Genomic DNA, 17,498 nt, shown 5'->3' on the forward strand with positions numbered 1-17,498 from the left:
TCTGGCGTTTCTGCGCTGGGTGCAACGCTGACGAGGACCCCAGCACTGCGGTACTGGACTAAGGAAACGCCAGGGAGCCTAGCGTTTCTGCTTTGGTCTGCAACGCCAGCAGCTTTGGCGTTTCTGCTAAGGGCTGCAACGTCCAGTAGACTAGCGTTGCACATGAGGCCTGCAACATCCAGTAGACTGGCTTTGGCATAAGGCCTGCAACGCCACGGCCTATGGCGTTTCCAAAAGGGTCAAAACGTGAAATACTTTCGAACCGAGTTCGTTACGTGATGAACTTGCGCCTTAAGGATCAAAACAGTGAAAAAATCCTGCGGACGCCGGACAAGTCTCAGCCATCTATACTACTCCCTCCATCATAGTTTAGAAGGCGTGTATGCAAATTCTCTAGGACCTAGGTGGTTATTGATTGGCTGTAAAATGAGTTAAAAAATAGCATTCACACTACACATGCATATAGAAATAGTACAACGGAGTACTAATTAGCTGCTAGGAGTAAATGCAACGCGCCTTAATCTTTGTCTATTTTGGAAACGCACGCAAGTCTAACTCTGTCTTCTAAACCGTGACGGAGGGAGTACTATTAAACAAGCAAACGAGAACTTTCCTACGTGCACCCAACAATTAGTACAACAAAATACACGAAGCAATCAGCACCACACAATTAGTCCCACAAATCCTAATTCAACAGTCAGCATTTACCTAATACATCTATGTGTGCACTTAGCAAATTCCCATGAATGACCGTGCTCCACCTCCACCACCGCTCCTACATTACTGCGCGACGTTGACATTGGAGATTGGCATGCCCCCTCCCCCCTCCGCTTCCCCGCCGCTCCCCCTTCCTGTCCTCCGCGCGGAGTCCTGACCCGGGGCGGCGCGATGGCGGGGACGGCCGGGGCGGCCGCGGAGATCGTGCGGGAGATCGCGGCCGTAGACGCCGCCGACCTGGCGGCAGCCGCGGAGCCGCTGCGGGCAGACTGCCTCCGCCTCGCGCGCAAGGTGTCCCTGCTCACGCACCTCGTCGCCGAGGTCACCGAGGCGGCGGGCGAGGACGGCACGGCCGAGCCCGAGGCGACGGCCTAGGTGGCCGACCTGCTTCGAGGCGCTCCAGGCCGACAGGAGGTTCGTCGCGCTCGGCCGCGGGCCGGCGCTCGACACAGGGACGACGGATCAGGTGACTGCCGGGGATCTCTTGGTTGAAAGAATCAAACCTTCTGCATTGCTCGCTTCTTGACGCGCGGCTCTTGGCGAGATTTCTCCGAACACTTTGAGCGCGATTGTGCGGCGTCTGGTCCGCGCGTTCGTTGGATTGATCTATTTTAGGCGTCGTGGTTCATTTCCGTTGACGATTAGTATTATCGGGCAAGATTTAGAAATTCATTCACGAAAGTTTTACTTTCGCTTGCGCGTAGATCTTTTTGTCCAGCCGCTCCACTTGCAGCTATTGCGTTGTTATATTTCATGTGTCGCGGCTGTAGATCTTATTAGACTTGGGTGCATCTTGATGTGGTCAGATCATGCGTGTCCTCCTATACTTCTATGATGCCTCGATGAATTTAAACTTGTGCGCACCAGGTAAGAAGAACAAAGGTGTCAAACAAGTAACGTCTTAGCATTCTTAGCATGGACATGTTGACCTGGTTTCCTGCCTTCCCTTTTTTTCCATTATCCATCCGAAATGCTCATTGCCATTGCTAATTCGTATTTTGCAACCTTCAATATCTTCTTATCTAATTATTGTTGCTTACTGGAGCCTTTGATACTCTGGTCTTGTATTTCGTCAAATTAGCTTTTGGTCTCAAGACCACACTATACTACTTGGGATACATTGCCAAATTTGCATGATTGTGTGTATGCGGTGTAGTAGATAAGCGAGTTGTTTGAGTACTTGAAATCATCTCTCCTAAAATTGGTTCAAGGAAGATAAGTGTTTATTAGTTGTCACTATAATTTTCAAATTTTCAGGAGGTTCTGTGATCCATTTGTCCCCAAGTTACTCTTTACTTCAGGACTCAGATGTCCAAATTGTCTTTTAATTTAAGCAACATATATTAGCACTAGATTCTATGTTTAGGAGGCACAATAGTATGATACTTTTAGCGTGTGTTTCCTGCAGGATTGTTCTCTCCACATGCTGGTTATATGGGTGGGGCCAAACTGATCTTGTTTGAAGGATATAAGTAGCACGTGTTTCTTTTTATCCGATATCTCCTAGAAGTCTAGCAATGATTATACTAATTGACAAGATTGGATGTAGGAAAAACCCTTTTCTGGCGTTAGTTCATAATAATGTAAAACTGTCATGTCTAAATAATTAAATTGTCATACAACATGTGAATATGAAATCTAGCTCACTATTCTTTCCAATATTGTATTCTTATCACATTGACATTCTATGTGTTACCGACAACTTAGATACAATTTCTAATGGCTTGGTATGTGCATGTCTGTTGGCTCAGTTGAGAACAACCTTTTGATATGACCACAGATGTATTTGTATCGAATCTGTACAGTCTGACATGCTTCATGCCCTTTCATATAGTCCTTTTGCATGTAATAACATGGTAGTATCTTTAATTCTTATGCTTCATTGTTTTCATTGTAGGATGTCAACGACAAGAATATTATTGTTCAGTTCAAGTATGTGACTTGGCAGTTGCAAGCAGCTCTAACAAATCTACCACATAATTGCTTTCAAATATCTGATGAAGTTCAAGAGGAGGTATAGTTAACCCGATTGACTGGTACATTACTAAGATTGATCCTTTGTTAATTAATCATACCGGCTTGAATTTGATTAATCTGTAGGTTAATTTAGTGTGGGTCAGCTTAAAAGAGAAATGGAGAAGAAGGGAGCCCTTGATCTAATTTTTTTTTTAAATTCATGATATCTTAGCTCATCATGTTGATAATGTCGGGTCACCGTGTGAAGAACCAAACAGCCACCCAGAGACATTTCCATTGGAAAACGTCAGCAGCGATCACCTAGAGTTGCAACATGTTGCTTTACTAATTTTAGAAATAAGCGGGATATCTAAATCTGACATTAAAAAAATAACATCTGAGCATTGAATAACTTGAAAACACTACAGTTTCTGTTTCTGCAAAACCGACCAATGGTGATGGCCAAACAAGTGATGAAGCAAAAGACTCACCTGACAAAGTTAAGAAGTCTGACACTGTAGCTATGCCTGAAGATTTCCGTTGCCCAATATCTCTTGACCTGATGAGAGATCATGTCATTGTGTCAACAGGACAGGTAAATTTTTACACTGCACTTAGAGTGTTACTGTTTATGCTTCAATTATATTTGGCATCGGCTGACAATATGCTTGCTAATTTTTCACACATCGAAGCTAGATATGATGCATCAAGTGAAGAAGTTAGGATTCATTCCAGCTTGCTGCAACCTTCAGGTGAGCCCAATGTTTCTCCTTGTCTTATGTTACTCCAAACATTTTTTCCACTATTCCACTGAATACATTTGTTTTCAATTTTTCAATGGAGTGCAAGTAATGTATATATTGTGTGTGTTTCAATATTTTTGCATCCATATTTATATATATACTAAAATTTTAATATAAAAAGAAATTTATAAATTATTCGGTTAGTCGTGCGTTGCACCTGCATGCTAACTAGTGAGATAAAAAACTAATCGACGTTGTCCAGCTGGTCCGACGAATGCTTCTGCTCAGACTACTGTAGAGAAGTGTTTCCAATCTATACCTAATAATAAAGAGGCTATTGCTTCCGTCGGAAAACCCACCGCGGCATTTTTATAAAAAAAAGCCCCTGTAATTTTTGTTATTCAACCCGCACTTCATCATTTATAAGCAACGCAAAAGGAAAAAACGGTTCGCTGCAAAAAATTATACCCGTAGGCATCGCCTCCTCCCGTCGACCCTGGGCCACCCTGGCATGTGCCCAAGCCGCCGCCACACACTCGCCGCCGCGGCCGACCTCAACCGCCACCGCTGCCGATCTCAACCCACCCGCCTCCGCGGCCGTACCTCTCCCCTCTCACTGCCCCCGTTGCGGCGCTCGAGCGCATCGCGACGACCCTGGTCCATCCTAGCGTGTGCCCAGGCCGCTGCCACACCACTCGCCGCTGCGGCCTACCTCAACCACCACTGTTGTCGGTCTCAACCCACCAGCCTTCGCGGCCGTACCTCTGCCCGCTTGCTGCCCCCGTTTCGGCGCTCGAGCACAGCTTCTGGATCAAATCAACGCGACAGCTACAGTGACTGGGGATGATGCGTCTGCTTGATGCAGAATGACGGCGGCGTGGCGGAGCGAAGTACATGCAGGTGGAGGCGGGCCTCCATGGCTCACACGGGGAACTCCGAGGTTATGGCGCGGCAACGGCGACTCCTTATGACCAGATAGAGGCGCCTAACCCTTGCTCCCCTCATCGTATCCCCTCCTCCGGCAGGAACTCATCATCTGGTGAGATCCCCTCCCCATGCCTCCAACCGTGTGCCAAGCATCGGCAAGAAATTTTGTTTTGTGGGGATTTGTTTGCTGATGAATGAATGTATTGAATGTAAGATTGTATTGTTGTAGAGACAGAGGATGGAACACCACCTTGAGTTTGTCATCTGATCCCACATTCTCTACGCCATGAGTGAAATAAGATAACAGTCTATTGATCAATTCACGTAGCCTCTTTGTTTTGCTTTGCTTGTCCCGCTTAATTTCTCATCATGGTAGAATTAACAATGGATGGGTTGATTTCTCAATAAAATAAGATAGGACTGACTACATTAGTTAGTTAGCTTACTATTTTAATAAATTAAAATGATTATAAAAAGATTAAAGCGTGTGGTATTTTTTTCTTCCGTTGTCACACACGGGCCCTTTTGCTAGTATAGAATCACTTAGGTACCTACAATCGGACCAATTGAAGCCTATCCCAAAGCAACACGAACTGATCGAACTCTCTGGGGCTACCAGTTCTTCTCCAACCCCTCAGCCTTTACGCCTTTCAGTCAGCCCTTGACCTTGCTGGGGGGGGGGGCTTAGAGCAAGTCTAGTAGAACCCTCAAACCCTTAAAACAAAAACCAGTTTTAAGGGTCGAGAATTGCACATTTTTGACACTTTTAAGGGTTGAAAAACAGGGGCAAAGACTAGAACCCTCAAACCCAACCCTTATAACGGAATATTCTGTTATAAGGGTTGGGTTTGAGGGTTCTAGTCTTTGCCCCAACCCCAAACCTTAAAACTGTCATTTGGCATTGCATAATTTTCACAAGACAAACATAATAAACCTTCAAACAAACACGGAAGACAATCATCATCTTCTCCCTCTCATCGGCACCATCACCAAAAAGTTGCACTTGGCGCCATGAAGGAGGTCCATGAACGAGGTTGGGTTTGCCATTTCCTCGAACACCTCGTGCACGGCGGGAGGAGGTTCGGCGACGGCGACGACCGGGGGCGCGGGCTTCTTCCGCGCCGTGACCTTCTTCCGCTTCGGGGATGCGCCGGCGGCCTTCGAGGAAGCCCCTCGCGGCCCACGCGAGGAGACCTTCGGCCGGCTCTTCTTCGCGGGGGCGGGCTGGACGGTGGCCGGGGCGGGCGCGGCAGCGGCCGGGGCGGGAGGAGGCGGTGCGAGGCCCGCCCGCCGCCGCTTGGCCCCGACGTGGGTCGCCGCCACCACGTCGGCCACGGTGGCCGGGGCGTGCGGGGCGGGGGCGGGGGCGGGCGGGGCTGGCGCGGCGGCGGCCTGGGCGGGCGGGGCCGGCGCGGCGGCGGGCGGGGCTGGCGCGGCGGCGGGCGGGGCGGGCGGGGCGGCTGGCGCGGCGGCGGGCGGGGGCGAGGCGGCGGCCGGTGGATCCATGGCGCGGCGGCTGGGACGGGCGGTTTTCCCTCCCGCGCTGGAGATGAAAAGGAGTGCGGGTTGGGATTGGGTTTGCCCTCCCACCCCTCACTTCTACAGGCTGAGATTCGGTTTGCAGGTTCGACCTCTAATTTTTTTTACGGGTTTAAGGGTTTAAGGGTTCTAGTCTACGTCGTTTTGTCGATGAAAACTGTAAAAAAAGCGATTATTTTTCAGAATTTAAGGGTTTGAGGGTTCTACTAGACTTGCTCTTACTTCGAGCAAGCAGGAAAACATCAGCCGTGCCTTAAATTTGGATACGATTAAGTACTGAGAGCGAAATCGCATCACTAGTTCGGCATATGCTGTCTGTCCCTGTGTGCTGCTGAAGTCCGTCCTGGGTGTTAAATTTTTTGTCCGCATAACCGGCGCGTCCAATTTGCTAAGTCATATGAGCGACAATTTCTTCTTACCATGAAATTATCTATCAAGATGAGAGAGATACCTCCATGTTTTTTTACCATGAACTGTCAAGAAATGTCATCAGGTTCAAACTGCGCAAAACACTAAGGTGCACTTCACAAGAAAAGGGAAAGAAAACAAAATCATGGCCACACTTTTGATGCGTGGCACCTAATGCTGACCTTGAAGCCTCGAAGCATATTCCTACAGGCCAAGCGGTAGGTTCTCCCCTGAATCAGCTTGCCGCAGCCACATCTTCCTCGAGGCCTCACGACTCTTCTGCAACACACAAGAGATGCCGTGGCATGACCATTGCGCCGCCAAAAGGGACTTAATCATCAGGATTCAGGAGCCAAGAAACGAGGATACAGGGTTGGTTCCTTGTTCTGCCGCATCATCATCGTCCTTAGTCCCATGGTTCAGGTGTGGTTCAGTGATGATTTCTTTTTTTTTTTTCGGAAATCGGGGATTTTTTTTTATATTCATAGATGATCCCAAATCTTTGATACTGATGGCTTTTGCTGCTGTGTTGGGCTGCAGGGAGTCATTATGCACAGCTTAGGAAGCGCAATTCTTCTTCTGTTAATATGTGTGGTGTTGCAGCAAGGGGCAGCAGCTTGCTCAGGCGGGCGGTGCGAGGTCACGTTTCTGCCTGTCTATCCTCCTCGCCGACCCTGCCATGGTCGTGAAATGTTCTTCTGAAGATAGTGGTTTTTAGTCTGATGTTGGGATTTGCAGCTCGGCGACCGATGTTCGTCAGAAGCCGACTGCGGGTCTGAACTCTACTGCTACAACTGCTGGATCGAGTTCGCCGGCAAAAGGTGCGTCCGCACGACGGTCGCCGACCCGTTCAAGATAGTTGTGAGTGGCGGACTCCTGCTCTGCCATGGCTCTGTTTTCTTTCATCCATCTCCGTTTCTGCAGCTGTTCGGTATTCACCAGTATTGCTCATCTTCCATTGCTTATTATAGGACACATCGTTGCCGTTCAACAAGTACGCGTTCCTGACGACGCACAACTCGTTCTCCATCCGCGGCGAGCCGTCCCACACCGGAGTCCCACGGATCACGCTGTACAACCAGGACGATTCGGTCACCGACCAACTGAATGTCTGAATGCAATCCATCACTCCTTCAAATTTGCTACTGTCAGTTCTTGGATTCTGAACTGCGCGATCCGCGTTTCGGCAGAACGGAGTCCGGGCGCTGATGCTGGACGTGTACGACTTCCGCGACAACATATGGCTTTGCCACTCGAAGGGAGGGAAATGCTTCGACTTCACGGCGTTCGTGAGTAAATTTAGCTTGACTCAACCGCTGCACACTTTCCACCGTTCTATGGTACGACGTACGGCCTTGGGACTGAAACCTGTAGGATGATCATCGGTGATTCTGCAGGAGCCGGCCATCGGCACCATGATGGAGGTCGAGGCGTTCCTGTCGGCGAACCCGTCGGAGATCGTGACGCTGATCCTGGAGGACTACGTCGGCTCTGACCACGGCCTCTCCAAGCTGTTCGACAGCGCGGGCCTGACCAAGTACTGGTTTCCGGTGTCGAGCATGCCGCGGGACGGCGGGGACTGGCCTCGCGTCCGCGACATGATCAGGCGCAACCACCGCCTCCTCGTCTTCACCTCCGACGAGTCGAAGCAGCGCGCCGAGGGGATCGCGTACCAGTGGAACTTCATGGTCGAGAGCCAGTGTAAGCGTCAGGCTCTAGGTCGAGGCGATGCAAATTTCTCAGAACGTACGAAGCCGGATGCTGATCGTGTGATGGTGCATGTAGATGGCGACGGCGGGATGAGCTCTCGCGCGTGCCACCGCCGCGCGGAGTCCCTGGACCTCGACAACCGGACGAGGTCGCTGGTCCTGGTGAACTACTTCCACACGGTGCCGCTCCGGGTGACGGCGTGCGTGGAGCACTCGCTGGGGCTCGCGGACGTGCTCCGGGTGTGCCACGCCGCCGCCGGCAACCGCTGGGCCAACTTCCTGGCCGTCGATTACTACAAGGTAAGGTACCACTGTACCAGTGCTTTGGCCATTGATCCTTGGAGGGAGCGCCTGAAATGCATGCGGTGACAGAGAAGCGACGGCGGCGGCGTGTTCGAGGCCACGGACATGCTCAACGGGATGCTCATCTGCGGCCGCGACGACGTGCGAGCGTGCACGGTGGGATCTCCACGCTTCCTATTGTTTTCCTTCCTCCTCCGGTAACTTCAGCGAAGATCGTGACGAGCAGCTTCGTTTGCGTGCTTGATGTTGCAGAAACGAACTCTCAAGGACGCGTTCTACGGCCTGCTTGGCAAGGCCGGGCTGACGCTGGGTCACGGCGGGAAGAGGACGTGACAGGTCGTTTGGTGCTTGTTGGTTGTGCTTGTCATGGAGTACTACGTACTCATGTCGCATGTGCGGCGATGCGTCATGCGTGACAGATTGGGTTGGGTGCCAGGGAGGACCGGACCAGCCTTGCTGCGCTCCTGCACGCCGGCCGTGAGAGCCAACTGCTGCTGGTGGATGCTGGTACTCCATTGTTGTTGTAGACATGTAGGCTAGCCATGATGGTTCGAGAAATCTGAAAAACTGAAACGGAACTGTAGCTACGAACCCTGTAGGCGGGGCGCTGTGGGCTCAGGTGTTGTGTCGGTACTAGGTAGTTGTTCGTTGTTGCTGCAGTACTGATTAAGCCATGGTTGGTATGGTACTGTATGTGGGTGTTCTTGTTATTAGTGTCACAATCATGCCTGACAATTTTAATACAAAAGGGAGCAGTGCTCATTGAAAAAACAAATTTGGAGTGACATTTTTGGGATAACATTTGGTGTTTCATTTGGTTTTTTTGCACAGGCCAAAATATTTGACCTTTTTGCCTAAAAAATTTCAAGTAGCATTTGAATGTACAAAGAACACATAAAAAATGTTGGAGTTTTTTCGACATTTTAAAAATCATTTTCCACACGCAGGAGCACGTGCTCTCGGGAGCTGAATTGCATTTCCGGGTACTGTTACCGATATTGTCGAAAGAGAAAAGTTGTTGCTCCGTGCACACATTGGATAGGTGCGGGCGGGATTACATTTATAAACATTTGTAGTACAGATACCAATGGTACTGTTGAAAGAGAAAAGTTATTGCTCCGTGGAGATATTGGATAGGTGCGGGTGGGGTTACATTTATAGAAATTTGTAGTACATATACTAACAGTACTGTCGAGAGAGAAAAGTTATGGCTCCATGCAGACATTGGATAGGTGCGGGTGGGATTACATTATAGACATTTGTAGTACAGATATTAACGGTATTGTCGAGAGAGAAAAATTGTGGCTCCATGCAGACATTGGATATGTGCAGGCGTTTTTTCCCATCCAAAACCCCACCCGAACTCTGCACCTAAATTCTTTCATTATTTACTACACTTTTTCTCTCTCTTGCCGACACGGTCGCTCCACCATCGCGGCCGCCACGTCTCACCCTTCCCGGAACTCAGTGACCCCGTCACCTCCACCGCTACACCTGGGTCCATGCCGCTTGTCCTTCAATGTCGGTCGACACCTCTCCTACGTCCACCGCATATGTACCATCCACCCATATGGTAGTCACCATGTCCGACTGGTGTTCATTAAAATGACCGTGCTGGAAAAATTTGTCCCTTCTTTTTTGAAGCAATGGATGCAGATATGAAGTACATATACGAGCATTATGTCGAGTCGTCCAACGACTCGCCTTACAGGACTACACGATGAGACAGTGACGATGAAGGTGGTCCGTGCACACGCAGAGCGTGTCGAAGAGCATATTCTCAATTTCAAAGGATCGATCAAGGGTCATCGAGTGCTTAATCGTAAACAGGGCATGCTGCCATTTGAGGCAGATGGACAACTACTTTGCCCCTGATGCCTTCCTCCTTGACAATTTTCGCCGAAGCTTTCGGATGTGAAAAAATGTATTTGATATTCTCTATCATGACGTCCAGTTCTTTGATGACTACTTCAGCTTGAAGAAGGATCCCTTAGAAAGGACTTGGTTCTCTACTTACAAGCTTCGTTGCATTATTGCACATGCTTGCATATGGCAGGGTTGTTAATTCGTGGGCTGAATTCCTATAGATGTCTGAGAACACATGGAGAGACGTCATGGTCAGATTTGGTACTACCCTGATCTCGATGTTTGTACTCCCTCCGTTCCTTTTTTGTTTGCGTTTTAGCTCCATCCCGGATACCAATGAGAGGAGCACTCAGCAAAATTTGGACTATTTTTCCCCTGAATTGCTACAGAGGAGACATTAGGTAGTTAATCCGTGCATGCAAACGATTGGCCTGCACTCATATATTCTCGCGCCCACTCTCTTCATCTCTCTGCATGCGCGTCTCTCTCCCCTCCATCTCTATGCATGCGCTTCTCTCTTCCGGTCTGCATGCATGTGTATCATTGTGGTGCCTCTCCCTCCGTGCAAGCCATTATCTCACCCAATGCATGGCCTATGAGCAGGAAGAACACCGGCGGCGCTTAAAGCTGGTGGAGTTGGAGCCAAAGCAATTCGTTTACCGCCAAAACAATTTGAGCAGATGAAACCTTTTCACCAGTTGGAGGATCAATATGACGCCAGTGGGAGCACGCCGCTATGCACGCCGTCGTCCATGAGTGCGTCGCCGTCCGCCAGCGGGAGCAGGACACCTTGCACGAGTGTGTCGTCGTCCGCCAGCGGAAGCACGCCACCGTCCGCATGCGCGTCGCCTTCTGGGAACACACCATTGTCCGCGAGCACAACGCCTGTCGGGAAAACGCCGTCGTCCACGACCGCACAACCCTCTGTGAGCGGGAGCACGCCACCGTATGCGAGATCACCGTCATACACCTCGAGCAAGATGTCCTTCGCAAGCAAGTTGTCGTTCATGGGTTGACTGTCCTCTAGAGGTTGGCTGTCCTCTCACAGCCATGATGGGTGGATATCATCCATGGAGAGGGGATGTGGAGTAAGAAGTGAAAGTGGAGAGAAGAAGAGACGAGGGGATGTGGAGTAGTCTGCTGGGGTGGATGAGAAGGAGAAGAAGAGGTAAGCGGCTGCCTCAGGAAGATGCGAAGGACGTTGGAGAAAGAGCGATGCGAGTAACTGCACGCATGCATGCGATCACCTAGAAAACAGGGGCATAGCTGGAAACATATGTTGGAATTATGCCCTAGAGGCAATGATAAATATAGTTATTATTATAATTCCTGTATCAAGATAATCGTTTATTATCCATGTTGTAATTGCATTGAATGAAGACTTATATACATGTGTGGATACATAGACAAAACACTGTCCCTAGCAAGCCTCTAGTTGGCTAGCTAGTTGATCAAAGATAGTCAGGGTCTTCTGACTATGTACAAGGTGTTGTTGCTCGATAACTGGATCACGTCATTAGGAGAATCACGTGATGGACTAGACCCAAACTAATAGACGTAGCATGTTGATCGTGTCATTTTGTTGCTACTGTTTTCTGCGTGTCAAGTATTTGTTCCTATGACCATGAGATCATATAACTCACTGACATCGGAGGAATGCTTTGTGTGTATCAAACGTCGCAACGTAACTGGGTGACTATAAAGATGCTCTACAAGTATCTCCGAAGGTGTCCGTTGAGTTAGTATGGATCGAGACTGGGATTTGTCACTCCGTGTGACGGAGAGGTATCTTGGGGCCCACTCGGTAATACAACATCACACACAAGCCTTGCAAGCAATGTAACTTTGTGTAAGTTGCGGGATCTTGTATTACGGAACGAGTAAAGAGACTTGTCGGTAAATGGGATTGAAATAGGTATGCGGATACTGACAATCGAATCTCGGGCAAGTAACATACCGAAGGACAAAGGGAATGACATACAAGATTATATGAATCCATGGCACTGAGGTTCAAACGATAAGATCTTCATAGAATATGTGGGATCCAATATGGGCATCCAGGTCCCGCTATTGGATATTGACCGAGGAGTCACTCGGGTCATGTCTACATAGTTCTCGAACCCGCAGGGTCTGCACACTTAAGGTTCGACGTTGTTTTATGCGTATTTGAGTTATATGGTTGGTTACCGAATGTTGTTCGGAGTCCCGGATGAGATCACGGACGTCACGAGGGTTTCCGGAATGGTCCGGAAACGAAGATTGATATATAGGATGACCTCATTTGATTATAGAAAGGTTTTCGGAGTTACCGGGAATGTACCGGGAATGACGAATGGGTTCCGGATGTTCATCGGGGGGGGGGCAGCCCAACCCGGGGAAGCCCATAGGCCTTGAGGGTGGCGCACCAGCCCTTGGTGGGCTGGTGGGACAGCCCAAGAAGGCCCTATGCGCCATAGATAGAAAATCAAAGAGAAAAGAAAAAAATGAGGTGGGAAAGGAGAGAAGGACTCCACCTTCCAATCCTAGTTGGACTAGGATTGGAGGACTCCTCCTCCCTTGGTGGCGCAGCCCTTGGGGCTCCTTGAGCCTCAAGGCAAGCCTCCCCTCCCCTCCTCCTATATATATGGAGCAATTAGGGCTGATTTGAGACAACTTTTACAAGGCAGCCCGACCACATACCTCCACGGTTTTACCTCTAGATCGCGTTCCTGCGGAGCTCGGGCGGAGCCCTGCTGAGATTAGATCACCACCAACCTCCGGAGCGCCGTCACACTGCCGGAGAACTCATCTACCTCTTCGTCTCTCTTGCTGGATGAAGAAGGCCGAGATCATCGTCGAGCTGTACGTGTGCTGAACGCGGAGGTGCCGTCCGTTCGGCACTAGATCGTGGGACGGATCGCGGGACGGTTCGTGGGATGGTTCGCGAGGCGGATCGAGGGACGTGAGGACGTTCCACTACATCAACCGCGTTCACTAACGCTTCTGCTGTGCGATCTACAAGGGTACGTAGATCGGAAATCCCCTCTCGTAGATGGACATCACCATGATAGGTCTTCGTGCGCGTAGGAAATTTTTTGTTTCCCATGCGACGTTCCCCAACAGTGGCATCATGAGCTAGGTTCATGCGTAGATGTAATATCGAGTAGAACACAAAAAATTTTGTGGGCGGTGATGTGCGTCTTGCTGCCCTCCTTAGTCTTTTCTTGATTCCGCGGTATTGTTGGATTGAAGCGGCTTGGACCAACATTACTCGTACGCTTACGAGAGACTGGTTTCATCGCTACGAGTAACTCCGTTGCTCAAAGATGTCTGGCAAGTGTCGGTTTCTCCAACTTTAGTTGAATCAGATTTGATCGAGGAGGTCCTTGGATAAGGTTAAATAGCAATTCATATATCTCCGTTGTGGTGTTTGCGTAAGTAAGATGCGATCCTACTAGATACCCATGGTCACCACGTAAAACATGCAACAACAAATTAGAGGACGTCTAACTTGTTTTTGCAGGGTATGCTTGTGATGTGATATGGCCAACGATGTGATGTGATATATTGGATGTATGAGATGATCATGTTGTAATAGATAATATCGACTTGCACGTCGATGGTACGGCAACCGGCAGGAGCCATAGGGTTGTCTTTAAACTAACGTTTGTGCTTGCAAATGCGTTTACTATTTTGCTAGGATGTAGCTTTAGTAGTAATAGCATGAGTAGCACGACAACCCCGATGGCGACACGTTGATGGAGATCATGGTGTGGCGCCGGTGACAAGAAGATCGTGTCCGTGCTTTGGTGATGGAGATCAAGGAGCACGTGATGATGGCCATATCATGTCACTTATGAATTGCATGTGATGTTAATCCTTTTATGCACCTTATTTTGCTTAGAACGACGGTAGCATTATGAGGTGATCTCTCACTAAAATTTCAAGACGAAATTGTGTTCTCCCCGACTGTGCACCGTTGCTACAGTTCGTCGTTTCGAGACACCACGTGATGATCGGGTGTGATAGACTCAACGTTCACATACAACGGGTGCAAAACAGTTGCACACGCAGAACACTCGGGTTAAGCTTGACGAGCCTAGCATGTGCAGACATGGCCTCGGAACACATGAGACCAAAAGGTCGATCATGAATCATATAGTTGATATGATTAGCATAGGGATGCTTACCACTGAAACTATACTCAACTCACGTGATGATCGGACTTGAGCTAGTGTAAGTGGGTCATGAACCACTCAAATGACTAGAGAGATGTACTTTTTGAGTGGGAGTTTAGCAAGTAATTTGATTAAGTTAAACTCTAATTATCTTGAACATAGTCTAAAGTCCACTTTGAATATATTTGTGTTGTAGATCATGGCTCACGCGACAGTCACCCTGAATTTTAATACGTTCCTAGAGAAAGCTAAGTTGAAAGATGATGGAAGCAACTTTGTAGACTGGGCTCGTAATCTTAAGTTGATCCTACAAGCTGGGAAGAAGGATTATGTCCTTGATGCCGCGCTAGGAGATGAACCACCCGCTACGGCTGACCAAGATGTTAAGAACGCTTGGTTAACACGTAAGGAGGACTACTGAGTAGTTCAATGTGCAGTCTTGTATGGCTTAGAGCCGGGACTTCAACGTCGCTTTGAGCGTCATGGAGCATATGAGATGTTCCAGGAGTTGAAGTTTATCTTTCAGAAGAACGCGAGGATCGAGAGGTATGAGACCTCCGATAAATTCTATGCTTGCAAGATGGAGGAGAATTCGTTTGTCAGTGAACATGTGCTCAAAATGTCTGGGTACTCAAACCGTCTAGCTGAGCTGGGGATTGAACTCCCGCAAGAGGCTATCACTGACAGATTTCTTCAATCACTGCCGCCAAGCTATAAAGGCTTTGTGTTGAACTACAACATGCAAGGGACGAACAAGTCACCCGGCAAGTTGTTTGGGATGCTGAAAGTCGCAGAGTCTGAACTCTGTAAAGAGCATCAAGTGTTGATGGTGAATAAGACCACTAGTTTCAAGAGAAACGGCAAAGGCAAGAAGGGTAATTCAAAGAAGGGCGGCAAGCCTGTTGCCAATCCGACGAAGAAACCCAAAGCTGGACCTAAGCCTGAAACAGAGTGCTACTATTGCAAGGGTATGGGTCACTGAAAGCGCAACTGCCCCAAGTATCTGGCTGATAAGAAGGCGGCCAAAGAAAAATCAGGTATATTTGATATACATGTTATTGATGTGTACTTAACCAGCTCTCGTAGTAGTGCCTGGGTATTCGATACCGGTTCTGTTGCTCATATTTTCAACTCGAAACAGGAACTGCGGAATAGGCGAAGGCTGGCGAAAGATGAAGTGACGATGCGCGTAGGAAATGGTTCCAAGGTTGATGCAATCGCCGTCGGCACAGTTTCACTTCAGTTACCATCAGGATTAGTTATGAACTTGAATAATTGTTATTTAGTGCCTGCGTTGAGCATGAACATTATATCCGGATCTTGTTTATTGCGAGACGGTTACTCTTTTAAGTCAGAGAATAATGGTTGTTCTATTTCTATGAGTAACATCTTTTATGGTCATGCACCCAATGTGAGAGGATTGTTCATATTGAATCTTGATAGTGATGATACACATATACATAACATTGAGACCAAAAGAGTTAGAGTTAACAATGATAGCGCCATGTTTTTGTGGCACTGCCGCTTAGGTCATATTGGTGTAAAGAGCATGAAGAAACTCCATACCGATGGACTTTTGGAGTCACTTGACTTTGATTCACTTGACACGTGCGAACCATGCCTCATGGGAAAGATGACTAAAACTCCGTTCTCCGGAACAATGGAGCGTGCCAGTGACTTGTTGGAAATCATACATACCGATGTGTGCGGTCCGATGAGCGTAGAGGCACGCGGCGGATATCGTTAGTTCCTCACCTTCACTGACGATTTGAGTAGATATGGTTATGTCTACTTAATGAAGCACAAGTCTGGAACTATTGAAAAGTTCAAGCAATTTCAGAGTGAAGTTGAAAATCATCGTAACAAGAAGATCAAGTTCCTACGGTCTGATCGTGGGGGTGAATATCTGAGTTTTGAGTTTGGTGCTCACTTAAGACAATGTGGAATTGTTTCACAGTTGACACCGCGTGGAACACCACAGCGTAATGGTGTGTCCGAACGTCGTAATCGTACTTTATTAGAGATGGTGCGATCTATGATGTCTCTTCCGATTTGCCGTTATCGTTTTGGGGTTATGCATTAGACACAGCTGCATTCACTTTAAATAGGGCACCATCAAAATCCGTTGAGACGACACCATACAAACTGTGGTATGGCAAAAGGCCAAAGTTGCCGTTTCTTAAAGTTTGGGGATGTGATGCTTATGTCAAAAAGCTTCAGCCTGAAAAGCTGGAACCCAAAGCGGAAAAGTGCATCTTCATAGGTTACCCAAAAGGGACAGTTGGGTACACCTTCTATCTCAAATCCGAGGGCAAAGTGTTTGTTGCTAAAAACGGAGCTTTTCTTGAGAGGGAGTTTCTCTCGAGAGAATTGAGTGGGAGGAAGATAGAACTTGATGAGGTTGTCGAACCTCTCATCCCTCTGAATGGTGGCGCAGGGCAAGGGGAAACATCTGTCGTTGCGACGCCGGTTGAGGAGGAAGTTAATGATGATGATCATGAAACTCCAGTTCAAGTTTCTGTTGAACCACGCAGGTCGACGAGATCACGCGCTGCTCCAGAGTGGTACGGTAATCCTGTTTTGTCAATCATGTTGTTAGACAACAATGAACCTGCAAATTATGAAGAAGCAATGGTGGGCCCACATTCCAACAAATGGCTGGAGGCCATGAAGTCCGAGATAGGATCCATGTATGAGAACAAAGTGTGGACTTTGGAAGTACTACCTGAGGGCCGCAAGGCTATTCAGAACAAATGGATCTTTAAGAACAAATGGATCTTTAAGAACAAGACGGACGCTGGCGGCAATGTGACCGTTTATAAAGCTCGACTTGTGGCAAAGGGTTTTTCACAAGTTCAAGGAGTCGACTACGATGAGACATTCTCACCCGTAGCGATGCTTAAATCCGTCAGAATCATGTTAGCAATAGCTGCATTTTTCGATTATGAAATCTGGCAGATGGATGTCAAAACGGCGTTCCTTCACGGTTTCCTTAAGGAAGAGTTGTATATGATGCAACCTAAAGGTTTTGTCGATCCTAAAAATGCTAACAAGGTGTGCAAGCTCCAGCGATCCATTTATGGACTGGTGCAAGCATCTCGGAGTTGGAACAAACGCTTGGATGAGGTGATCAAAGCATTTGGGTTTATACAAGTGGTTGGAGAATCTTGTAT

At 48.3% G+C, this 17,498-nt stretch overlaps 1 protein-coding gene and 1 pseudogene across 2 annotated transcripts; both read left to right on the forward strand.

Moving 5' to 3' along the window:
* Positions 1 to 888: 888 nt before the first annotated feature.
* LOC123425741 lies at positions 889 to 6,306 on the forward strand (annotated as a pseudogene).
* Positions 6,307 to 6,474: 168 nt separating this feature from the next.
* LOC123429724 (PI-PLC X domain-containing protein At5g67130-like) lies at positions 6,475 to 9,073 on the forward strand. Of its 2 annotated transcripts, XM_045113731.1 has the most exons (9): positions 6,475 to 6,713; positions 6,831 to 6,929; positions 7,029 to 7,151; positions 7,262 to 7,399; positions 7,481 to 7,579; positions 7,688 to 7,991; positions 8,076 to 8,299; positions 8,372 to 8,458; positions 8,555 to 9,073. In XM_045113731.1, exons 1-9 carry the CDS (start codon positions 6,705 to 6,707, stop codon positions 8,633 to 8,635), a joined length of 1,164 nt encoding a protein of 387 aa, XP_044969666.1. In that variant the 5' UTR covers positions 6,475 to 6,704; the 3' UTR covers positions 8,636 to 9,073. The 2 variants fall into 2 exon arrangements, with proteins under 2 accessions (XP_044969666.1, XP_044969665.1); XM_045113730.1 differs by having other exon boundaries at positions 7,688 to 8,299.
* Positions 9,074 to 17,498: the final 8,425 nt, after the last annotated feature.

This window comes from Hordeum vulgare, chromosome 2H, assembly GCF_904849725.1.
Source record: "Hordeum vulgare subsp. vulgare chromosome 2H, MorexV3_pseudomolecules_assembly, whole genome shotgun sequence".
Classification (NCBI taxonomy): Eukaryota; Viridiplantae; Streptophyta; class Magnoliopsida; order Poales; family Poaceae; genus Hordeum; species Hordeum vulgare.

Coding starts and splice junctions, on each gene's coding strand:
- LOC123429724 (XM_045113730.1), top strand. Junction 7,580..7,687: donor GCTTCGACTTCACGGCGTTC/GTGAGTAAATTT, acceptor GTGATTCTGCAG/GAGCCGGCCATCGGCACCAT. Junction 8,459..8,554: donor ACGACGTGCGAGCGTGCACG/GTGGGATCTCCA, acceptor TTGATGTTGCAG/AAACGAACTCTCAAGGACGC.